The sequence below is a fragment of the Pezoporus flaviventris genome, unplaced genomic scaffold (genome assembly GCF_033815535.1).
Source record: "Pezoporus flaviventris isolate CSIRO_AGI_PZ_B2104156 unplaced genomic scaffold, CSIRO_AGI_Pfla_v1 ptg000005l, whole genome shotgun sequence".
In the NCBI taxonomy this organism is placed as follows: Eukaryota; Metazoa; Chordata; class Aves; order Psittaciformes; family Psittacidae; genus Pezoporus; species Pezoporus flaviventris.
In genome coordinates, this window is record NW_026892553.1 from 19,155,159 (window position 1) to 19,180,150 (window position 24,992).

At 53.6% G+C, this 24,992-nt stretch overlaps 1 protein-coding gene and 2 long non-coding RNA genes across 3 annotated transcripts in view; 1 reads left to right on the plus strand and 2 right to left on the minus strand.

The window, feature by feature from the left end:
* LOC133265562 (uncharacterized) overlaps positions 1-24,992 on the plus strand; it is a 377,264-nt gene that overhangs the window by 59,322 nt on the left and 292,950 nt on the right. The window lies entirely within an intron of this gene.
* Positions 1,540-11,634, minus strand: LOC133265560 (uncharacterized). Its single transcript, XR_009742017.1, has 3 exons — positions 11,625-11,634; positions 11,034-11,315; positions 1,540-2,463 (listed from the first exon to the last, which is right to left on the minus strand). It is a non-coding gene; the product is annotated as an uncharacterized LOC133265560 (long non-coding RNA).
* On the minus strand, positions 12,571-15,856 carry ZIC3 (Zic family member 3). The gene is made up of 3 exons (XM_061446205.1): positions 14,744-15,856; positions 13,957-14,120; positions 12,571-13,468 (listed from the first exon to the last, which is right to left on the minus strand). Exons 1-3 carry the CDS (start codon positions 15,786-15,788, stop codon positions 13,286-13,288), a joined length of 1,392 nt encoding a protein of 463 aa, XP_061302189.1. The 5' UTR covers positions 15,789-15,856; the 3' UTR covers positions 12,571-13,285.

Consider the following 24,992-nt stretch of genomic DNA (forward strand, 5'->3'; position numbering starts at 1 on the left):
GAGCCAAAGCCATTTAAATAAACCCAATGACTATCTGATAGAGATTGCTTTGAGGCATGGGATGGCTGAAAGACACTTGGAGAGGGAACCAAAACTGACTCTTGATGTTTTGCTTACTGCAGCATCCAAGAGCTGATGCATCTCTTTGGTGAGGATGTAGAATCACATCAAGTCATTTCTGTTTTGCTCCTTACAAGCACACAATCCGAACACCCCAAATTTTGACTAAGCACCTGATTCCGAAGCTCCAGAGCTTTTCCCTCAGGGAGCAGAAGTGACATTATGGCTGAAGTTAAAGACAAACAAAGCCTGCATCTGGACATCAGGTTCATGCTCCCACTTTGACAGGTTTCTGTTAACACAGATCGAAGGACATATGGTGTCCGTGACTCCAGTGAGTCAAGTTTTACTAGATGGCCAGTGGTGTGACACCATCTCCTGGCACTCAGCCACGTTCTGGGGCTTTTCAGCTCTTCTCAGGACATTTGGGTCCCATAAAGAGCAATGTTGGTTAGCACTGGCTGAGGCTCCCTGGGGAATGCACTCTGCCACCCTTCCCATGGTGGGCACCCTGCAGTTTCAGGCTCCCACAGCCAACAGCCCTTGGGTTTTAGGTTTGAATCAAGGGCCACAACTTCCCACTAGTTCAGCTACCACAGTCACCTGAGGAAATGCACCACCGGAGCAAACACTTCCCTCCAAATATTCGAAGGGTTTTGCAGCATCTCCTGACAAGCATTTAAAATAGGGAAGCTTGAAAGTCAAACTGTGCCCTCAGAAAGAGAGGCCGCTCTGCTGCGATAGCACCGCGCAGGCAGCATCTCTCCATATTGCCTTTCATGCAGTCCCAGTGGTGAAGCAGGACACAGATTCCCATTATGAGCGGCTCTCCAAAGTGCAAGAGACAAATTGTTGCCTGGTGATAATTATTTACAAGAAGAGCGTTTTGTACTCTGAGATTTCTGTTTACAAGAGGATTCAGAATCATCTCCCAGTCAAAGCAGCAGGGACACAGGTATTGATGCGGCCCCAAAAAGCCAGGCGCAGCTCAGATCCTAAAGGCTGCCACCATCACACAGGGCAAGCAAAGCCCCCAGCCCACTTGGCACTGGCAAAGCCCCAGCCACCACAGGAGGGATTTCACAGAGCTCTTGTTTGCTGGCTCCCATCACATCCGACACCAGGCTCGGACTTCCCATGCCTGTCTCCTAACTGCGGGAGCGCGGTGCCCTCCCGAGCCCTCCCCACCCCTCTCTGAATGCCCTAAACTGACTGACAGCTTTGGATTTGTGGAGTGAACTCAGTTGCTTTTGATGTCTATTCAAGGTGCCATCAAGGGATCTTAATAGGTAGTATCTTAGCAAATGCTTTAAGGCCTGGAACCATCATTAAAGAAACTCCTGATTCTCACACTTGTCTGAAAGAATAGAGGAGCAAGCTGGCTTCAAATGCCAGTTGACAGATGGGAAGACATATGGACTATAGGATTGCTGATCTAAAGAGTCAGAGCCATGGCCAGGCTAAGGAAACATACGTCTTTATTTTGATGTTGACCTCAAAGGGAAGAGGTCTGAGCCAACAGAAAGGGGAAAGGGCAGCAAATATCACAAGTCTGAGGCCGGGATTGCTTTGAACTTGAGGACAAATATACTAAATGGTACTAAGATGACAAAAAGGCTTCCTGACACTCCGTGTCTACAAATTTAGCAGTCTGACCCATCGAGATGCTTGATGCGTTTTCAGTAACCAGCCGAGTGAGGATCAGTAACGCTGATGCAATCTCTTGTGGCACCCAAGACGTTTGTCATTTCTTCCAGCACCAGCTATCCATGGAGCCCTGGCATGAAGCAGGATTGAAGCACACGGGAGCACTTTAAGCTGAAAGCCCCCTTGATCCTTCTGTGAGTCTTTGGAAGGGCTGTGGAAGTTCAGGATCACCCCATACCACAGATCAGTGGATCCCTGCAGATCATTTCTCCTCGCGTCCTGTGTTTGTTTCTGGCTCTATATGGAAAAACGAATGACCCCATCCCAACTCATTAACACTGCACATAGCTTTTTCTATCAGACTCCCCATGGAACACTTAACTGTATTCCTTTCCAGCACTGACAAAAAACGCTCAGGATAAAGTTTAGACAATTGAAGCCTTCTGCTGAATTTAAATGCAAGGAATCCGTGAAACAAATGAAGGGACAGATATCCTATTTTCTTCCCAGAAAAGCAAAGCAGAGCCTTTCAGTTCAGTGTCTTTCTTCATGTCGTCTTTTTATCACAAGTGTGCACTGATGACACGACTTTAATGCAGTCTGTTCCAAGAGATTAAATTGAATGTCTGTGTGGAGTTTCAGGGCTCAGCAGCAGAGCATGGCAGCTTCGTTTCACATCTCCGGGACACTGGGCAGGCAGAGAAATAATTGCAGACTCAGAAACGATCAAGGAATGTATCCCGGCTGCAACAGATGCTGTATTAAAAGGAAAGACAAAAGCCAAAGTGCATAATGAATTTTAAAAGATTTCTTTATCAAACATGTCATTTGTTTGAAGGACTGAATTGCTGGCATCAGATGTGGCAGATCAGCTTGTTACCAAAGTGAAACATGAGGACTGCTATGCAACAGCAATTGATGAGTCAATTGAAATCACTGATGTTGCTCAAACGCTCATCTTCATTTAATATGTCAGTGGTCAGAAGTTAACCAAAGACCTTCTGGTTTTGTCAGCACAGAAGCAAAACCAAAGGCTACAAAATATGGTGCGTGCTAGCCCTGAACCTCAGAGGCCCTAATACACTTAATGGGAGCTGATGCTGCAACTACAGTTGTCTGTGAAAAGCAATATCTGACATAACCCTAACAACTGAACTCCGGCTCACAAGCATCAGTGCCTTGTCCATCAAACCCTTCTCTGAGCTGCATTAAAAGCAAGATATTAAAATGGCATTCAATTACCCAGAAACACAGTCATCTGTCTAAGCTGACACCTATTCCTTCTGCTGATGATTTCAGCTTTCTCTTTATGGGGATGTTGTAGAAGGGAACACTTTGCTAAGGACTGAAGGTGTAAAAATACAAACAATGCTTGGTTTTAAAACTTCCTCCCTCCATAACCAACCCAATCCAAATATCCTCCATCCTTCCACACCATTTCTGAGTCACTTGGACAGAATTTCTTGGGCTTGATACAACAAGCCTAAATAATCTTGTTGAAATGTCTTTATGACAATGAATTTGTATACTTTGAAAACCCAGAGTGAGAAAGCAAAAAAAGGTGACTTGATACAAGCCAGTTTTCAACTGAGGTACCCATCTGGATTTTTCACTAGAAGAAATAGCAAACTGGCTTGAGAGAAAGCAAAATCTCCTTCGAGGCCTTTGGGACATGTTTTGAGGATTTTACTGCAGAAAGACAAGTCTCCTCTGAGCTAAATAACACCCTGGCTTAACTTGCTGGGAACATGCAGGCGGATTTCTCCAGTTGAGAAGAGCTTTCAGCATGGTTTGCTCTATGGGCTGCACTGCTACTGGTCTATTCCGCCCTGGTATTTCCACCTCCCCTGCCAAAGGCAGCAGACAGGAGTGAGAGGTGGGCAGCCTGGGGGTCTCCCAACGGTGGGAGAAGTCTTTCAGAGCCTAACAAGATGGAGAGACGGCCCCATGCCTCTGCCCACGCCTGGTGTGCAGCCTCAATCCAGCTGCAAAGCCTCTGGGATGTGTTAAAAATGAGGCTTTTCTAATACACTGAAGATGACAGACCTCAAGTTGTCATATATTAAAATGGTGCGTACAATCCTTCCTCCAAGTAACCAATAATGGGACAAAAATCCTTGCCAACTCAGTCCGTCCCTCCTGCCAAGGATTGTTTGAGCTCGGCTCATCCCGAGTGCCCCCATTGGGATCCAGATATAGATTAACACAGTTTTGAAATGCACAAGGGCTGCAATCATGCAAGGCTTGATCCAACCCAGACTGGAGTCCATGGAAAGGTCTGCATTGACGTAAGTGGATACAGAGCAGCACCATCGTGCCTGCTGCTGAGAAACCAGCCCAAATCCCTCCAGGAATGGAGGAGAGTAGGAGGGCAACAACAGCTCCCTGAGGATCCCTCTGGTCCCGAGCCCAGTGGGCACAAAGCTGCCTGCAGGAAGCCAGCCCTCTCCTTCCCCCTCGCAGCTCAGGTCTGGGTTGCCAACGGGCTCCATCACCAGCCACATCCCAAAGTTCGGGCACGGGACCGGTGCCACCAATGCCATACACAGCTTCATCGCAGGAACCAAAACTTGGGTAGCACGAAGGGTCCCTCACCCTGAGCACCATACACTGCTTCCCACAGGGCAAATCCATTGCACGTCTCCAGAGACTCACACACTGTTGTGGGGGCTCTGCCTGAACAGCCTGCCAATGCGAAAGGCTCAGCTGGATGTATTCACACAGAGGGACAAGGAGCAGCTCCTCGCTGCTGCACCAGCCCAGCCGCCTTTCACTCCCCTATTCCTCCTTCGCCAGCCCACATCTCTTTTGTTCCTCCTTTCCTCATTCCCACGTTTTTTTGTGCTGCCCCCCCAGGCATCGCCTGCTTTACCCAATGGCCTGCTCTTCCACTCTCTTCTCCAAGTTCACGTCTCAGCCATCATTTCTTCAGGATTTGCTGCAGTTACAGGAGCAAGAATCGAAATGGGGCAATACCAGCCTTGGGGGTCCTTTTACAGTCTCTGATACAGTGCTAGCAGGAGACAGCACCAAGACAAGGGGGTCAGCATTCACACATGCACTCAGCCCCCAGCTTGGGGCCTTCTACTCTATCACAGTATTAAAAAAAAAAACCCCTTCTCATTCAAGTCCTTTGTCTTAAAGATTTCCATCCTGGCTACAGCAAGTGCAGATTTATTGGTGGGAGCAACTGCAGGAGGAATAGTAAACAGGAGGCTCATGCGTGCCGATGTGCCAGCACGGGATGCCGAGCGCGGCACAACCTCACGGCAGTCAGGATTCAATATGTGACTACATCTAAAATGGGTTTCCTGGCGTATTAAAATAAAGAAATAAATCGTTTGGCATCTCTCTCCCATGACATACGCGGCACAGTCGGAGCCTTGTGGGGTGCACTGATGGGGGAGAACCGAAGCCAAGAGAGGCGGCTGACTCCGCTGGATCCCAGGAATCAGACACCTGCCTTATTATGAGCAGTGATGCACAGCATGGCCTCTGCTTTCCCACAGCCCTCCACTCACGCAAGTGAAATTGCACAACCTATACCCGCCGCGGCCTGCTATCATCCTGGTTTAAAGGCACAGCCCTACACCACCACAGGAGCCCGGCCAAAGAGCAGACCCCGGCTTTCCCACCCCAAAACTCCTTACCGCAGCCTCCCAACCCTTCCATGGAGGCACACAGAACGCTCCGACACTTGTTGACACTTCAAACTAACACGTTAGCAATGATAAAATCAGCAGCCACATCTTGCATTGACTTCTGTAGGGATTTTGCTTGAGGAAGGGTGGCAGGACACGACTCCAAGCTCGCTGAGTGACATCTTCTGTTTTCCAAACCATCCTTAGATTCCTCATACCGTCTAGCAGAGCAAGCTGCTGACAGAAGCAGGGTGGTTGGCCTGTTTGTTGGGCAAGAATACTTTGTGAGTCAGTAGAATACCAAATTTGGTAGAATGTCTTCCACGTTGGTAGAAGACATTACAAACAACTGTGCATTTTAACACGTTTTCGCATTGCGCATCATTCATGCTGGGGAAGGGGGTGGTGATCCTTCCCTGCAGACAGCTAAGCAAGGCTTCCAAGAATGAAAACGTTCATCGAAAGATAATGGAAACCAGACATTTAGCAACATTTTCATTTTGCATGTTTAAATATTTATAACTATGTTCATAAAACCACATGTTTGCTCTCCTAATGCTCCAGTGATTGTGGTTATGAAACGCAGTATTTCTCCGATGCCCCTTCCTTGCATCAGCTTCGCCGCGGGCGCGATTTACTCACCACTAGCTTTCATGTAAAAGACTGACCGAGATTAAGAACAGAAAATTACTGACAAGAAGAAAACGTATTTTTCAGGGTATTAATGCTGTGCTGATGAAGATGTGATTTGAAACTTTGTAGGGGGCATTTATGCTGGCTTAATTCCTTCACTGTGATTTATTGTCTATCTGGAAGGAAACTATTTCTTATCCTACGGCAAAACAATGAAAGCTAGAAATACAAGTGTGATAAAACTAAGATGCTTATTATTGTTCTCTCTAGAATACTTCTCTTTTTTTTTCCCCCTTCCCCTAGCTTGGATTAAAATTCAACGACAACAAAGAATTTCACTTTAACACTGCAGCTGCTCGAGTTTGGCTTATAAATTTCCTAAAAGCTGAGTAAGTGGCCACAGCCTGAAATTGGGACTATTAGATTTTGCAGGCACAGATATGAGCCCGCTGTATTCTTCTCTGTCTTCTGATTACAGACATCTTGATACAGCTTACATGGGCCGTTCTGGTGTATTAAGCTTACTGAGAAGCCACGGCTGCAAGGCGAGGCTTGCAGAGCTCAGCCCTACAGCACGGGGAACTAGTAAGTTCTTTATCAAATTATAATGCTTAATATGCCCTGTGTCAGCCTGTGATTTCAAGAAGGAATTAATGGGTATTACTTAATGCAGGGTTTTATTTTTTAATTTTATTTTCCTATTAAAAAATTAAAGATAATCTCTAACCTGAGATTTTTAAACGGTCGGGGAACTCCTCGGAAATCAAGTCCTCAGCAACATAAAGCAAGCCCAAACAGAGCATTTGTATTTCAATCTCAGCCCAGCGTCCTCCTGGAGGTATAGGGAGTCTCTTCAAGGCACAGTTTCAACTCCTTTGGTCCTTTGCCTGCCTTCTTCCTCCACATCAGCAAAGAACGGAAAGGAAACAGAAAGAAAAGGAACAGATTGCAACGTCACATCGGTATCGCGGCTTCAAAACAGGGTGGTGCAAAGCCCTCGAAGTAAATCTCTCTCTTTTCACTGCATTATTTTAAAGTGCTTCTGCAGGCCATGGTTAAAAATTAAATCCATACTTTTCTGCTGCAGTATTGCAAATTCTTACAATATATTATCAACAGCATCACTCTTTAAAATGTAAGTCAATCCACAGAATTAGGTTATTACATGAAAACTTGAGCTCAAGCTCCACTTTAAACCACAGGTACATGGCCTGTCACCAAGAAAAAAAGGCAAAATAGAAACTGGCCTCTGAGGGTCACAACACTGACAAAAAATAAGAGAAAAAGGGGGATAAAACATGAATCCGTTTCCTTTTTCTTTCTGAACCTTGCCAAATTAAGCAAATTGGGTGTCTGGAACATGGTCTTAAATATTTAAAGACTGACAGTTTCAGCAAGCTCCTGCAGCATCTTCTTTCTAGTAAAAATAGATATGATGGGAAAATTGATAAATATTAAGGGGGGGGGGAATCAGTATTTTGGGAAACGTTTTGCCTTCCTCAGCCCTCACAGCAGTGAGCAGCCAGAGTCCATCAGAGGAACTTTAGTCACGTCGACTGCTGCGCAGAGATTTTTCTCTTAATTAAAGATAGGATTTGAGCCCAAATTCAGAATTTTTCCTATAGATTGAGTTCTTCTCACCAATCTCAACACTTTTATCTGAGGGTATCAATAGTAACTGAGAAACTCAAGTCAGTGGGTTAATGGGGTGTTAAATGCAAACAGAATATAAAATGCCTTTTTGACAGTAAGAATACAGTGAAGTGGTGGAAACCTTAAATTCAAGTGTCTTTTACTAGCACAGGTAAGAAAATAAGCACAAAGCAAACGAGTACTAGAAAAAGGCAAACAAAAAGAACAACATCATCTTCTAGCCCACACCAGTAACAGAATGAAGCTGTGTAACCCATGGAAAGTGGTAAAAAAATACTTAAAATTAGAAATAAATAAAGCAACACACAATTTTGCATTGTAATAATGTCTTAGTGAAACTGGGGCGGGGGGGGGGGGGGGGATTTAAAGAGATAAGTAAGTAGGTAATTTTATTTAAAGCAAATGTATGTGCCAATGCACCACCTCTTCAGCTTTTCTGGCTGTAGCTCTATTTTCCCAAATGGATATTCTCAGTGGCACACAAATGCAGCAAGCCCATGGCTAAAAGCCTGACTGTTTCCTCCCTGCTGTGACCCTGCCAGCTAAAGGCCGTGTCCTGGCCTGTGAATAAAGCACAGTGCTCTTTCCTGCTCCAAACCCCACTCTGCTCCCTCCGAAGCAGGAGAGCAATAACAACCCTGCACCTGCCCCACTGCAGAACGAAACACGTTTTTCCCCTCATACCAAACCAACCCTGCTGATGTTCCACCTTTTTCCTGCCCACAGACTAGTTTCTGCCTGAGCACAGTGATGCTGGAAGCCAAGAAGGGCACAACCTCCTCAATAGCTTTGGGATCTCTACCTGGCCCCTTGCTCCACCGCACCAAGTGCCCCAAATCCCTGCCTAAGATCCATGTTGTATGCATGGGGCTATCACAGGCCCAAACTGGGATTATACGATGCTCTGAAAAAGGACAAACCATGGGAACAGCCCTGTTCTGCACTTTTCCTTTATGCTCCTCAGCCATTAAGCCTGTCCAGCTTCCCCAGTCCCATTCCAGCCGATGGCTTTCCCCCTCTCCGAGTTTCCCACTGTCCCAGACCAGGCTGCCTTGCCCTGCATACATGAGAACGAATGCCCAACATGCAGGCTGGGTCTCCCTCGAAAGGAACTTCACATCTCACCCATTCAAAGGCAATTTCAAAGCTGCCACTATTGAAGAAGTTGCCAAAACAAATTCATTCAGCTAAATTCTTTTTTTCCTCCTTTTTCTGTCAAGGTCTCTTTTCACACAAACATTTGAAATGGAGAAACACAACTGAAGCATCAGCTAAAAGAAAGCCTAAGCAGCACATAACCTGCTTCACTGAGGATAACAATCAGCATCTTCTATTAAAGTATATTTGTGCCTCCTTAGACAACGGCCTCCCTGGTTTCTGCAGAGGGTTTTTCCCTCCAGCACGGAACAGATACCTACAAAGCCATCCTAAACCATCTCCCATCACAGTGGCAGGCCAGGTCCTTGCTTTACCATCCTCATTCAGCAGCGTGAGCCCTTACACAAGCAATTTTACTGCCTGCAGTTATGTTCAGGTGAGCAGGCACTTGCAAGACATACATCATCTTTTAAACCCATACAAACAGCATAGTGAGGTTAACAAAATGTCTTAGCTCAGGGCATGTACAGATTAGTCAGCACGACACAGTTTCCTTCAGCACAATCCATAATAACATTAGCTATTCAATGCTTTCTCTGGAGTTTTACCTCTCCAAAATAGGGCTGCATCCCTGCAGTGAGATTTTTCCATATGGTTTGCTTCTATTACCAGCATAAATAACAGGGATGGTTTCTCAAACAGCCATGAAAGTTAGGCTCAGCTAAAAGTGTCAGTGCTCGGTGCTTTTAATTTGGCCCCATTATATTACTGAACCAGAACTGCAAACACACCATGCTACACCCTACCCACTGCTTTGGAGTGTTACAGCCGGCAGAGTTCCTATAGAACTTAATTCCTGGTGCCGTAGCACCGAGACACTTGAACGCAACCTTCAGGACACTGCCTTCACACTGTGTGCAAGCTCTGGCTGCTAACAGCATGTACAGAGCTTAAAACCCACTCATATTATTCACAGAGGGTTACAGCAGACACCCAGACCGATACACAAAAGACAGTGACTCCAAATGCATCAAAATACTCATGCCTCATTGTGGCAGAGGAGGAATGGCTCCAGCTCATCGCCTGCCTCTGCTTAGATTCTTTATAGCACAATGAATCAACATTACCCCTTTTAGGAAACCATCCCGAGCTGTGTTTATTTGGGGACAAATCCATCTAATTCCGCTCACACAAGCGAGCGCAGCAGCTCCAAGGGAGCTGCCAGGCTTGGGGGAGGCCAGCAGAACACAGCCCCTTGTTGGGAACAGTCCTGGGACTCTTGTAGGCTGTGACATGAGACCCGTTACTGACGACACACGAAACACTGAGCTAACATGGCACCTGCTCTGCCTGCTCTGTCCTGCCCCGGTCGGCACTGTCACGCTTCCGCCCGAGCTGTGAGCACAGGGGATGGCCTCAGGTCCCTGCTGCCAGGCCCTGGCATTGAACATCATGAGCTGCCTCACCCCGACTCACAAAACCAGCCTAAGAATGCTGCAAAAAGGGATTTTTCCCACTCTAGGATCATCCTGTAATGGGCAACAGATGCTTCTTTCTACAGAAAAACCCTTCTTACTTGCCCATGAGAGCCACAAGGTGCCACAGCTCCTCCCGGACACCCCCTGAGGCCTGGGGGCAGCAGCAGCAGTGGGGAAGAGGCACTGCAGGGACAGTAGCACCCACAGGACAGTGTGCCATGCTCAGGGGGGCACAGGCCCTCTGCCTCACCTCACAGCGCTGGTGCTGAGCCCCTGCTTTGACAGCATTTCACAGCCCTTTCTGCACCAATTCTTCCATCCCAAGGCACACACACTGCCCCATCTATGCCCCACTTGCTTTTTTTCTTGGAGGGGGGATTGGAAAGCGGAGTCCCTGAGCTCAGTGGGGTGCACACAGCAGTTTGCCCCCTCTTTCCCACACAGTTTGGGGAGGCCCCCGGCCGGGGTGCTGCCTGGCTACCAAGGGAAGCCAAATGCTCAGGATGCTCATTTAAACTCCTAGCAATAAAAATGGCCGGGGCTGCATTGCCAGCCCAAGGAAGCAGGCAGGAGGGCAGGAACACCGGCACTGCCCGAGGGTCCCTGGTACCAGACACAGCGGGGCCGGGACGTGCATCCACAGCCTTGCTCTTCCGAGGTCCGGGGACGCTGCACCCAGGACCGGGGTCCCCCGGCCAGGCAGCTCCGGCCACAGCGGAGCCTCCCGCTCTGGAATGGCGTTTCAGGGACTGGCAGCAGCAGATTCCCCCCCACCATCGCACCCCCCTCGTTCCGAGCAAAGCAGTAACGAAACCGAACCTACCGGCTCATTTCCAAGCCTGGCGAGGTCCGGAGCGATGCAGACACGACCCAGGTTGGGTGTCCGAGGAAAACCCGACGGCCCCGGGCTGCTCTGCTCCTCTTGTCTCCCCCGCGATGCGGAGCGGCCCCATTCGCCCCATCGGGAAGGGCCCGGCCGGGCAGCGCTCCGCGTCCAGCCCCGGGGCTCGGCTCTGTGCACAGCAAGAGAGACTTCCCAGCAGGAAAGCAGCGGAGATCCGTGTCTGCAGGGGCACCTCGGGGGGCACTGGTTTATGAGGCCAGGCTGGGTAGTGAGGAACGAAAAACGCGCTCTGGGATTGGGGTATATAACATAGAATCACAGAACGGTTTTGGTTGGAAGGGGCCTTAAAGCTCATCCAGCTCCAACCCCTTCCACGGGCAGGGACACCTTCCACTAGAGCAGGATGCTCAAATATACATTAATGTATTTTTTTTCTAGAGGCTGCGACCCACTTTTCCCGTTTTTTTCTGTCCGAAAACTTGCTGTTGCTCGTTTGTTTAGGAGGTAGGAAAGGGTACAATTGTTCAAACCCAATTATTAAAGCATGCAAAGGTTTCAGGGGCTGCTCACCCGAGCGGCCCCGGCTGGAGGGGACGGCCCGCCGCCCCGTCCTCCCGCAGTGCCTCAAAAGTCAAGTTCAAGACGGGGCCGTCTGGGGTCTCTCCCGGTCAGCGGAGGTGCGGAGCCCGAAGTGCGGGTCCTGCCTCTTCCCCGGGGCCGCGCTCAGGACGCTGCCGCGGTCCGCGGTGCAGGAGCCCGTCTGCATCCCCGCCGGGGCCGGAGGTCTGAGGCGGAAGGAGGGGGTCACCGTCGCTCTGGCTGCCTGAGGCTTCCGGAGATGTTTCTCGGGAGCGGCGCCTCTTTTGCACTCCCGAGGTTTGTCCGCATCCTGGAAATAAAGAACAAAAAAAGCCCCAAACAAACCCAAAACAAAACCTGACGATAACGGAGAAAGCCCAGCGCGCCGCGAAGCAGTCCCGAGGTCCCCCCCAAAGAGCACCCCGGGGCCCGGCCCCCCCCCCCCGGTACTCACCGTCGGAGTCTCCCCATCGAGGCTCCCCCGTTGCCCCACTCCCCCCGGCTCGGTCCGCTCGGGAAGGTGGCGGAAGCGAAGCGCTTGGCCAGGGACAAAGGGACAGGAGGAGAAGAAGAAGAAGCGGCGGCGAGGAGGCGGCTTCCCCCGGCGTGGCCAGCGCTGAAACAACGGCCCGGCCCCGGCGGCAGCGCCCAACCGGCCCCGCGACTGCCCCGCGGCCCCCGGAGGAGGTCAGAAACGGCTCTTTCCAAAACAATAAACTTTTAATGCTAAAGCAGTTATAACCAAAAGCTGTACAGAGTTGGAATTAATTTTTTTTCTTTTTTTTTTTCTGTTTGTAAATTTTTTTTTTGTTAGAAAACAATTATTATTTTTTTTTCTTCCCCCATAAATATTGTTCAGTTCCCGGCACTTTTGTATCAATAATTAAATTACGAACGATAAATATGGCATCATGGGTATGTATTTACATAAAAAAAGTTCTTACAAAAAGGCAACTGTTTAATACTAAACGTCACAATCTGGGTAGAATAAACACCACATCCTCATCCTGAAAAATACTGACCGACCCCATCAGACGAGAATACATTCACAAGTGTAATGCTTGGAGAGAGAGAGAGAAGGAGAGAAAGAGGAGGAGAGCAGAGAAAGAAGCAGCAGGAGAGCTAGAGAGGAAAGTTCAAGACATAACAGGACTTTGGCACGGTTTAAGACTGTAAGTTTCAACAATCACCACTAAGGCGAAGGAGAATTTTCATCCTCATGTCAACATCCCACCGAAAGAAGGAAAAAAGCAAAATAAATGGAGAAGAAAAAAAAAAAAATCAAAGTGGGGAATCGGAGGAAGAGGGATTTGGGAAAGGAAGGGGGGGGGGGGGGAATGGGGAAAATATCAGACAACTGCAAAAAATGACAACAAAAAAAGAGGGGAAAAAAGAGAAATCTAATCCTGAGAAAAGGACATGGCTAGTCCAGCGTCTGGGCTTGCAAAAAATAGGAATAATTATAACATAATAATAAAAGCCCCCCCCCCCCGGCTCCTGGCATTAACTAGGTGTAGCCCTATGCGGTCATCGGTGTGGAAACTCCATTTCCGTGGGAGCGAGCTGCAGTTGGCTTGGTTTTGTCCTTGATTGCTGTTTTCCCCTCGTTCCCAATGCGTTTGGTCCAGTCTGTAGCCGGGCAGCAGCTGCCTTCACACGTACCACTCGTTAAAATTGGGGGGCAGTCCAGGGTTGTGGCCGGGGTTACTCTGAAGGGCGGCCGGCGGCGTTTTAGTGGAGTCCTTACTGCCGGCAGAGCCCACCGCGGGGGGAGTGGAGGACTCGTAGCCCGAACTGGCTGCAGGGGAAGAGTCCGACCCCTGGGATTCGTGCACCTAAAACCAAAAGGCAGAGATGGGAGCGAGCTCGCGGTCCCCACCGTCCCGCTGAGCTGGGTTAGGCTGCTCCCCCATGCAAAAGGGACATTGGGGTCCAGCGGCTTGGTTCGCATAGGCAAGTAGTTCATGCCTTGCTGCTCACCCTGAGCAGCGGGGCTAATGCTTGCCACAGCTCCTGGCCACTTTGCTGCAGCATCCCGGTATGAGGGGCTGCAGCGTGCCGGCACTTGGGGGGGGGGGGGCGGCTGCAGTTACAGAGCCTTCCAGGACCCAGCCACAATCTGTAAACTGGGCACAGTGGGAGCACAAAAAGAAACTACGCCATTTCCCTGAGCTGTGCTCCAGCGTCGGCCTAAACCCCGGGAATGGCTCAGGCCGTGCTCCATCGGGAGCATGGAGCGCTGCGGCAGGCACCGGCCCTGAGCACGCCAGCGACTGAGCATCTCTGCTCAGGGAGGAAAGGGCTGGAGCGCAGGGGTGATTACCTTCATGTGTTTCCTAAGTGAGCTGGGGTGGGTGTAGGATTTGTCGCACACCTTGCAGATGTAGGGTTTGTCCGAGGTGTGGACGTGCATGTGTTTCTTCCTGTCGCTGCTGTTGGCGAAGCGCCGGTCGCAGCCCTCAAACTCGCACTTGAAGGGCTTCTCACCTGCGAAATTCAGAGAGGGTGAAGGAGGGATGCTCCCCTCTCCATGCCAGCTTGCATCCTCCCAGGAGAGCCTCTGTCCTGCTCGCCCCACCTTGGGGGTGCACAAGCACCACGGCAGATGAAGGAGGACGGACAGCAGGGTTTGTTATGTGTATCGGAGAAATTCGGGTCAGCCTTTATTACTTTTAATTCACCTCCCAACAGGCCCGCACTGGGGACAGAAGCTGGGTGAGCCCAGGGAGGGAGAAGACCCGGGATAAATTCAGCAGTTCCGATAGCGTTACAAGATGTATTTGAGGATACAGCCTAAATACGTTTGCTTCCTGCCTTCCCCTCCTCTTCCCTCCACCCGTACAGAAGGCTGAAGGGAAGACGGGGCTGAATATAAAACCACTGTGACAAAAGTCTCGCTGATTTAATTCGGGGAGGCGGCAATGGGGCCTAAACCGTAAAATAACCAGGGTGGGAAGGCACCGAAAATGCGATCGCATTGAGCGTTTCTGCGGTTCCCCTCTCAGCGCCGCGCACCCCCCGCTCCGGCAGCAGCCGATCCATCCGCGCAGCCCCCGCCGAGCCCCGAGGGGACTGGGGTTGGGGACACACACGGGGGTCACGGGCCTTACCTGTGTGCGTCCGCTTGTGAATCTTGAGGTTCTCGGAGCGGGCAAAGATCTTGCCGCATCCCGGGAAGGGACAGGGGAAGGGCTTCTCCCCCGTGTGCACCCGAATGTGATTCACCAGTTTGTATTTCGCCTTGAAGGACTTGCCTTCCCGCGGACACTCGTCCCAGTAGCAGATGTGGTTGTTCTGCTCCGGCCCCCCGACGTGCTCCATGGTGACATGGGTCACCAGTTCGTGCATGGTGCTGAAAGTCCTGTCGCAGCTCTTCTTGGGCCGGCTGAGCTGGCTCTCGTCGAGCCACTTGCAGGACAATTCTTGCTTGATGGGCTGGCGCATGTACCGAAAGAAAGCTCCGGGGCCGTGGTGGTGGTGGTGATGGTGGTGGGCCGCCACGTTCATGCCCATATTCATGTTCATGTGGTTGTAGTTGTGGAACTGGGCGCCGGCGTAAGGGTCCGTTCGGGGGCTGGAGACGGCCCGGTACGGGTCCGGTCGCCCGAAGAGGTCCCCGCGCAGCCCGAGGTGCATCTGCCCGTTGTCCACATGCCCGTTGGGGGACGTGTGGCTCGGGCTCTGCTCGTGGAGCCCCGGGAACAGCAGGTAGCCCGGGGTGTCCGGGATGCCGCCGGGGCCGTGCAAACCGCCGGGGGAGCCGCCGAAAAGCCCGTGTTGAGCCGTGCCGGAGGCGGCGTCCGCGATACCGGAGCCGCGGTTGCGGAACAGAAAGTCGCGGGTGGAGTTGAAGGCGGCGGCCCCGCCGTAGGAGGGCACCTGGCCGGCGTGGTGGTGGTGATGGTGGTGATGGCCCAAGGCGCTGGCGTAGCCCGGGGCTTGCGGCGTGAACGCCGAGCTCTGCCCGGCGGCGAGGTCGTGCGGGGCCGCGTTCAGCTTGAAGGCAGCAGCGTGCGAGGAGTCCCCGAAGGGGCCCAGCCCCATGCCGGCGGCGGCGGCGGCTTCGCGGCCCGGCATCTCGTGGTGGCGGGGAGCCGCAAAGCCGCCCACCCCCAGCGCCGGGAACTGCGGCCCTCCGTCCAGCAGCATCGTCATGGGCGCGGGGCCGTCGGCGCGGCGGCAGCCTGACCCCCCCCTTCCTCCCCTTACCCCTCCTCCTCCCGCCCGCCCCCAAAAAAGTACAAAACCACCCCAAAACGCACCCCCACGCCCCCCGCTGCGGGCAGGCGCGGAGCGGGGCAGCGGAGCGAGCACCCCCCGTCCAACACAAAACCCAACCACCGCCACAACCAGCTCCCCCCGCCCCTCCAAAGCCGCCCGCCCCCCGCTCTGGGCCGGGCCGGGCCGGGCGGCGCAGCAGGGCGAGGGGCAGCGCGGCCGCGCTCGCTGCCGCTCGGCGCCGTCGGGGCACTGACGGGGCGCCCGCCCGCGCCTCGCACATAAACCAACGCCGGGGCCAGGCCGCGCCGCGCCAATGGGGAGCCGCCGGCAGCCGCGTCACCTGACCCATCGCCAGCCAGCCTATTGGCGGAGAGGAGCTTGATTGGCACGAGCCCCGCGCCGACGGGGACTCTGATTGGGCGCGGAAGCCTCGCAGGTAAAACGGGGGGGGGGGGGGAACACAGAGGGGGGCGGCGGGGAACCCCGACGGGGCGGGAGGGGGGGCGGCGGTGCGGGCACCCCAGTGCACACACCCCAGTGCACACACCCCACTGCACACACCCCAATGCACACACCCCAATGCACACACCCCAATGCACACACCATGTCCCTGTGCCCCACTGCGGGACCGTGCGCTGGGACCCCCCCTGCCATCATAAAGCCCCCCCCCTCGGGTGTCCCGCCGAGCCGCGGCCCCCCCCCCCCCCCGTTGTCCCCCGCCAGGCGGGACGCCCGCCCTGGGCGGTGCGGGGGGCAGGCGCACGGGCGCTGCGGTGCTTCAAAACCGAAACCCCGTTAAAAGCCGAAGCGGCGGCTCCGGGGCTGGTTTTCCGTTCCCATTCCATTAATCTCTATTTATTTCAATTTTCCCTTTTTCTATTTCTTCTTCTTTTTTTCTTTTTTCCTTTATTGACCCAACCGCTCCCCCCCCTCGGCCCCGCAGGGAGGGCGGCGGGGGGTCCGCAACGTGAGCCCCCCCCTTATCGCCAGCCCGCGGAGCAGCGTCCGGCCCTGCGCCTGTTCCCTCTCCTTGTTTGTCCTACACCCGTTTATCTTATTTCCCCCCGTCTCTTTCTTTCCTTTATATTTTTCCTTCGCTTTTTTTTTCCTTCCCCTTTTCTTTTTAATTTCATTTTGCAAAGGCAACGTTCTGCCTTGGAATAATTATCACTTGCAGACAGCGCTATAAATCCACTCATTTTCTGTTCTGGAAAGCATTTGCAAAGAACTATGGGGAGCAAGAGTGGAAATAAAAGGCAGAAAGAAAGATGGCTGTGATTGTAATATCCTGAGATGTGCTGAGCCCCCGAGTCCGGCCATTGGGCAGGGCCCGGGCTCGCCGCCGGCGCTCGGCGGGGAACGTAAAATCTGATCAAGTTCAGAGACGCATTGAGAGCCCGCGTCAAGCAGCGCTTTATAACCGCGGCTCTTTCACATCCTTCCCCCCCATCAACCCCGGGAAAGGCTTCGCATTCTTTATTTTAGGGTTTGCAGGGAGGGAAAGTTAAAAAAAAAAAAAAGGAAAAAAAGAAAAAAGGGAAAAAAAAAGAAAAAAAAAAAGAAAAAAAAGGGAAACAAAAAAAAAAGAAAGCGCCACCGATATAAAACCTCCCCGAGAGGTAACACTCCAGCCCGTCAAACAGTCAAATTTCCCAGGCCACAGCCGCCACGAACAGTCCCAAAGTTGAAGGTGAGTCCCTCGCTGCCGTTTGTGCACGATCGCACTACAAGAGACAGGGAAGAAGGGGGGGGGAGAACCTGCGCTGCGCGCCCGCGGCTCTTGCGCGTAGGAAGAAGAGGGTGACCCGAAGAATCGCAGCGCGGTCGGGAGCTCGGGGGAAGCGGGATAGTGCTGGGGGGCCCCCCGGACACCCACCTGCGGTCCCTCCGCGGTGGGGCAGCGGAGAGAGACCTGCTCGTCTGCGGAAGGGCAGGGCGGGTAATTAATGACCTCCCGCACTTGTTGGGTTTTCTTGGTAACAACAACAACACTCCCCCCCCACCCCTTCCTCCCCAGCCCCTAAAATAAAAGGGAAATAAGGGGGGAAAAAGGGCATAATTCAATTAGCCCATCAGCTGAGCGCCGGGGAGGGCAGCGCTTCTGAAGTCGCCGACCCGGGGCGACCGAGGGCGACTGACCCCTGCTTGTGCGGGAGGCCTCACGTGTGGCATTGTCCAGCCCAAACGGGATGCGCCGGGGCCGGGAGCGGGGGCTGCCCGCTCAGGTGCCCTCGGAGGGGGGGTACCTTGCGCCTTGGGGAGAAGGAGCCAACGCGGTTCCGAAGCGGGAGAAGCTAAAAATAATAATTATAAAAATTATAAATGTGGGGGAATTTTTGCCTGGAAAAATATCCTGGAAAAGATTTCCCAGCTGGGCTGCGGGAAAAGCGTCCCGGGGGGGGGGGGGAATGAAGGGGGAATCAAGAAGCGATCGTAGCTCTGGGCTGGTGTGGGGGGGTCCTGCCAGCCGCAGTGCACTTGCGGCCCTTTGCCACAGCAATTAACCCATAAATCTTGGTTGATGCGTTTCCAGTTTCTACTCGGCCAACTTCGCCGGGGTGTGCGAGCCCGGCGGTGCCCGCACGGGAGGGATGGACACCCCCATTGCTTCCGGGCTGAAATTTAATGGCTCGGAGACCTAAAATTACATAAAACACGAGGGTTTTATATATGTTATTATTATGCTTTTTGAAAGGGCATTGCCGGTCTGGCCTATGATATTTTTCCCCCATCGCTTTCGTAACTAAAAAGAGCATGTAATATGTTTCGTACGTATTTTACCATTTTGAGTAAATTCCATTTTTATTGAGCGATCCCCAATTTAATTTCCAAAGGTGGCGGCGGGGGATGGGGGGGAACATCGCGTCTCTCTTTTTTGAATCAATCTCAATTGCAAACAACAGCAACCGGAAAAGTAGTCGCTCCCGCAGGCTCCCGTGCTCCCCACCGGAGGGGAAGGCGGAGGAAGCCCCTCTTTACGTCAGGATGTTGGTGTAATTCTCCTCCAACACCCCTTTTTTACATCTTTGGGATGATTTGGGAATTTAAGAGCCACAGAAATGCACAACCCCTGCAAGGCGGTGCGGGTCCCTCCGCGCTCGGATCCCTCAGTGCTCCGTCCCCGTTGTGTGCCCCGGACCCGGAGCTCCGCACCGGGCTCCCCCCGGCGAAAAGGCAAAACCGATCCGGGGAAACGGAGACAAAAATCCCCCGCTTCGACCTGCGAGCCAGAGGGCGAGGGGAGTATTTCCTGCTCCCTAAATGGCTTTTAAACCGCGCTGCATCGCAGTTAAATGAATATCCCTAACAAGCGTAAAGACAAGTAGTTTTTCTCCTGCCATAAACATATTGCATCTCCTGTGTAATGATATGCAAACCAGGAGCGAACGAGACATTTCCATTGTAGCTGTCACTCAGCGAAAGGGGAAGCACATGTACATTTGAACTTCAGAGATACGGGCTGGAGTAAACAGGTCTGAACTTCGGCGAGGGGAGGGGGCGAGGAATATCAAAGGCCAGGCGGAGGCAAGCTGAAAGACCAGAGTGGCGAGGAAATGTGGGTGCCAACGGGCTTCGTCCAGGCGGGGGTTTGTGGCGTGTTTGGTGGCGATGGGGAGAAGTTTTCCCCCCCTTCTCCCCAAGAAAATAACCCTTTAGCTGCTTGGGAAACACGCGTCAGGCTCGGAAACGAGTGGGAAAACCATGAGGACGAGTTGAAGGTGCTGAAGAATAGATGAAGCCGAAGCAAAGCCCGGGGAGAGGGGCACAGCCCTGGGATGCCCAGGCACCAGGGTGACCCCGAGGATGGACACCCTCTGGAAAGAGGGTGAAAGCCCCTGTTAGTACAAGCAGGGTGCAGAGCGGGAGTAGGAGGAGGAGGAAGCCGGGCCCTCGGCACCCCGGCCCGGCCGAGAGCATCCTCACCCCCTTGGATTCCCCCCCGCGCCTCGGCGGGGCAGAGGGGGTGGGGGAAGTGGCGAATATCTCAATCAGCGAGGAGCTGACCTGTGACCCGGAGGGTGGCTCTATTGTCCCTCTTCTTGCGGAGGACACAGACTTTAGTCAGCCTTTCTGCGTGACTGAGCCCTGAGGGGCAACCGCAAGCCCCGGGCTCCGGGGAGGCATCCCGGCCTCGGGAGCCGCCCGCCCGGCAGCAGCGGCCGCGGCAGAACCGCACTTTCCCCGGCGTGCCGGGGCCGTTTCCGAGCCCCGACCCAGCCACTCGGCCTCCTCCTACCCCGGGGGGGGTGTGTGACTTGAAACCAGCACGCCCGTTCTTTGCCCCGAGGAGGTGATGGGGACAGAGGCTGGGGAAGGCGGGAGGGGTTGTCCATGCTTCCCCCCCACAAACCTGCCGGCCCCGCAGCAGGGCCGAGAGCGGGGATTGCGGGAGCGGCCCCCTCCAGTGCCCGCCAGGCAGGGCCGGGCAAGAGGCGGCGCCGCGGAGCGGCCCCGACGGCTGCGGGGCCCCGACGGCTGTGGGGCCCCGACGGTCTCCAGGCACAACCCCGTACCCTGTCCCTGGCGCACCGCGGAGGACGTGGGGCTCCGTCCTCAAATCAAACCCGGTTCAGCCTCCCCCGGACCCGGGGGGACCTCGTTGCTTGCAGTCTCACCTGCCTCCCCCGCCGAGCCGCCCCAGGGTCTCACAGCAGGTGTAAGCCCCGGTAACAAACCCTTTCCCCGGCTGCACATCACCCCGTTTTAACCGATACCACCTGGGGTCGGAGGCAGCGGTCTCTAGTTGCCGAGGGCCAGCCACGGGGAGCCACCGGGCTCCAGGGTGGGCGGCCTCAAGCCTGTACTGGGGACACCCCCAGCATGCAGCAGGTCTTGGGGCAGTTGCAGGGACACCCGCGCTGGCGACACTGCAGCCCGGGGTGCGCTTCCAGCTCGATTCCAGCTTTCCTTCCCCAGCACTGGGCACAGCCCGGAGCTGAAGGGTGGGCAGATGGAAACCCCGCTGCCCCGGTCCGGGAGCTGCTGCCGGCAGACCCATGCAGTGCCCTCCCGGTGGAGCAGCAGACCCTCGGGGGGACGCAGGTGTGCTCAGGCCAAGGGAACTCCGGTCGTGCCGCGCACCCAGTGTCAGCTCCGGCAGTGCCGTCCCGGAGCACCGATAGGCACAGCGGGCACCGACGGTGTCTCCCACCACCCGACATCCCTGCTATGATTTCGCCAGCCCCGAGGATGTGTTGGAAGAAAGTGTTGAACGATTTAAAGTCTTTAAAAAAAAAAGAAAATAGGGGTTTCCACCGCTCGCCTTTCATCACGCATCCTCCTGTCCACATCGCCTGCAGATTCCGAGTTCAATGGCCGGGGGTTTTCCCCACGGTGTCGGGGAGAGAACCGAGTTCCCCTCCGCTCCCCTTGGGGTGATTTCTCCATTCCCTTTTACCCTTCGGTTGTTTCTTTTTCCTCCCGGCTAAAGAGGTGCCGCCGTCCCGGGTCCGACCCTTTCCATATCCCTCCCGGCGTCTCCAGCCCTCAGCCCCGGCGGGGTCCGGCCATGGAACAGGGCTCAGCCCTCGCACGCTTCCGTGGGTTAAGTAGCCCCTCAACGGGAGCCGGTAAAATCCCACTCGAAGCTTTGGGGCCAGTAACAGCAAGGGCGCGGGCAGGGGGCTCGTCCCCAAATCCCCCCTTCTCCCGTGGCCAGGTCAGCACCATGGCGGGTCACCCTCCGCCCGCGGGGTTTCGGGCAGAGCCAGCTCCCTTCCTGCTGCCGAAATCCCCTGATTTCGGGCCGATGAACAACCCCCCTTTTCTATTTTCGCTATCGAATACCCCGAGACAGCGCGGTTCCTCCACCGCCCCGCACAGGCCCCGCGCTGCGGGACGCGGGCGCGCAGCGGCAGCGGCGGGACCCCCACATGATTACCCCCTGTAACCGGGGTGCTTATGGAGGGGGAAAGGAGTCTATGCCCTGGAGGAGCAGTTCCATAGCGAGAACCTTGGCGGGCAGAGGCGGGGGAGATGGCGATAGAAAAGGTGCTTCGAGTGATGAACGCCAGAGAGAGGGGGAAGTGAGGGGGGGGATTGCGTAGGGGGTCCGTCTGCGGTAACCTGGGTTTTGATGGGGACGACACCGAAAAAAAATCTTTAAAAAGAAAAAATAAAAAAGAAAGGAAGGGAAAAAAAAGGAAAAAAAAAAAGAATTCAAAAGGAAAAACAGAGAAAGAAAAAAAGAAAAGGAAAAAGGAAAAGAGAAAAGGAAAAGAGAAAAGATAAAAGGGGAAAAAAGGAGGGAAAAGGAAGGAGTAAGATAAAGAAGGAAGAAAAAAAACAAGAAGGAAGGAAAACAAGAAGGAAAAAAGGAAAAAAGGGAAAGAAAAAATAGGGAAGGAAAAAAAAGGAAGGAAAAACAGAAGGAAGAAAACAAACAAAAAAAAAAGGAAGAAAAGAAGAAAAAGAAGGAAGGAATAAAAAGAGAGAGAAACTAAAATACCCCCCCCAAATCAACCAAGGAAACCAAAAGCCCCATCGCAGCCCTTCAACTGCGACTCCCAGATGAAGGCACCTCCGTGCCCTCGTTGCGTTTAAATCCCCCGGCAGCGCTGCGAGCAGGACTGAAAGCCAGGCTGGGAGCCGGGCTGCGGGCAGGGCTGCTCATCCCCGCAAGCTCTCCAAGCCGGGAAGCAGCCATTTCCCGCTACCTTCGCCCATCCCAGGAAGCTTTCACCGCATCCACGTTTATTTTCGAAACTCTTGTAGTAAATGGAGCTCGCTCGTAGCTACAAAGCAGAAAGTTAAGCATTTGTCTCTGCTGTTGTATAGGCAGCCAGTTGTTTTAATTAAAGGGTGGGGATCCGTGATATATACACCAGATAAAAGCAAATGCGCAGAATAAACTAATTAAAACATTGTGTTTGGAACACATTTTATTTCTTGTTTTGATCTTAGTTGTGTTTTAAAGGAATGTCAGCGCACTATAAAGCAACCTTATTTCCCTGAGAGTGTGCGGCGCTTTTCAAAGGCTAGTGTGATATAGTTTAGAAAAGAAATCCCGCTGTGAAAGCTTGCGTGTCTTCTCTTTACCAAACTAAGCTCTTGTCAATCATGCCAAGGCATATCCAATCACCAAGTCGCTTTTTGGAAAGCAGCTCATCCCGCTGTGCTTTTATATATCACACCGCAGCATGTTTAGATGCATTTTTACTATCACTTCAGGAGCGGTGACTGATGAGAGCGCAGTTACAGTACCGGCTTCCCCGAACGCCGGAGTTGCTAACAATTTGCCTGGCTATTGTGTGCGTGCCTTTCCCCTCCCTCCTCCCCCTTTCCTGCCTCACGTTGCCTCTATTTGTCATGGACACTAAGATGAGGGGAATATCGGGGCGGTGGGGGGGATATTAACTGCCGAGGTGCCCATCACCTGCCTTGGGATGCGGTGACAGGAGGGGAGGAAGAAGCCCCGTCGGTCTGGGGCTCCCCCGATGGCACTGAAACACACCGAGGGTACTCCACCTTTGCAAAGCAACCCCCCCGCCACCGCTGCACGCCTGAGGGCTGCAGGAAGCTACAGGTCACACCCCCCCCCCCCCCCCCGGCTTTCCCCGTCCCAGCGCTCCCGAGCCCCTCGGCCCGTCGGGGGTCCGGCTCCCGGTGGAGAAACCCCTTCCAGGGGGAATAAAAGGGGCGGAGCACGGAGAGGTGTGTGCGGGGACATGAGACACCGGCTGGGGGCTGCGGGGGTCACTCGGGCTCATTGCTTCCCCCCCCCTCCCCACCTCCGACACCGATCGCTGCAATATCGCCTGTGTTGTCTCCCTGCTTTAAACGCGAAGCCCCGAATCGTTGCAGCGGCGACTCTTTTACCTATTGGTCCCGATGGAAAGGGGGGGGGGGGGGGAAGGCATTTTCCCCCCTTTTGCTAAATTTCTATCCCCTAATTGAAGACAAGTGGCAAACGGTTTTTATTAACCCCCCCTCCCTTTCCTCCGCCTCCAACCCCGGGTGTTTTCAGGCAAACTGTGCTAACCTCTGGCAACGCGCACGTACAGCAACATTCAATATTTCGCGGTTCAGTGTTATATTAATATGGCCTGCCTTTTCCTCTCCTTTCGGGGACGCGACGGCGCACAAACCTGCCCTGCGCATCCCTTGATGTGACCACGGAAAGGGGAACCGGGAGGGACGGGCACCCCCGACGCCCCTCTGCCTTCCAAAGCGACCTGGCCACAAAGGCTCCTGATGCTCAACCTATTTAGAGATTCCCCCCTTTTCTCCATCGTTTTATCTCACAAGATTTCGCACCCCTCGTTTGCAGGAGGCGGCTGCAAGTTCCCCCCAAACGCTGGGGTCACCTCACGGTCCTTGAGCGGATCTGGCCGGACGGGGAGGCACGAAATGATTTTGCCTTTTGCCTTAAAACCGGGATAGATGCGGGCATTCATTTCTGGTTTATTTCCCGTTTAAGGCTCTGGAGGCTGCGGTGCAACCGCCCTAAAACGAGAACTAAAGGTGCGAATGAACCCGGGGCTTAGAGGTGCAGGGGGGAAATATATATTAATCCTATATATTTATTGTATACCCTTTCAATCCCTGACACTTCAGATGCCGGGAGCCACCGGCGCCCCACTCACTTGCCCTGCCGGAAGAAGCGCTCGGACATCCGCGTCCGCGGAAAGCCCCTGCGCACATCATCCCCGCCCCGCAGCACGGGTGCAGAGGTCTGGAGCCCCCCCCAAGCCCCAGCTCCCCTTCCCTAGGAGCCGCCTGCAAGGCGCCTGTAAACGTGGAGGGGATCAGGGGGTGCTGCAGCGGGTACCCCAGTCCCTAACCCATCTCTTCTCCCACCCGGGGGATGCAGCTTCCAGCATCACCCCAGTGGTGTCGTGCCCCCCCCAGTATGGGCAGGAATTAGCTGTTTCCTTTGAACATCCCCTGGAGTTTTGCTCCACATCAGGAAAAGGTCTTTCATTTAACCGGCAGTTCCCCCCCCAAACTTGTCTCTTTGACCCTCCTCAAGAGCGATGCTCTGAGCAGCATCCCAGCTCTCCTGGCCGCAGCATCAGTCCATGCAGCAGGTCCATCCCGAGCCCCCTGCGTGTGCCGGAGCTGCTATGGCATTCCCGGGAGCCTCCAGCTGAGCCAGGCAGGTTCCCCCCTCCCTAAACCTCCCTGCAAAGGGACATT

Excerpts from the sequence above, each read along its gene's own strand:
- ZIC3 (XM_061446205.1), bottom strand. The coding sequence starts at position 15,788 with ATGACGATGCTGCTGGACGGAGGGCCGCAGTTCCCGGCGCTGGGGGTG. Across the intron at positions 14,121-14,743 it reads TCACAAGCGGACGCACACAG|GTGAGAAGCCCTTCAAGTGC; the intron begins GTAAGGCCCGTG and ends TGAATTTCGCAG. Across the intron at positions 13,469-13,956 it reads CACTTAGGAAACACATGAAG|GTGCACGAATCCCAGGGGTC; the intron begins GTAATCACCCCT and ends TTTTGGTTTTAG.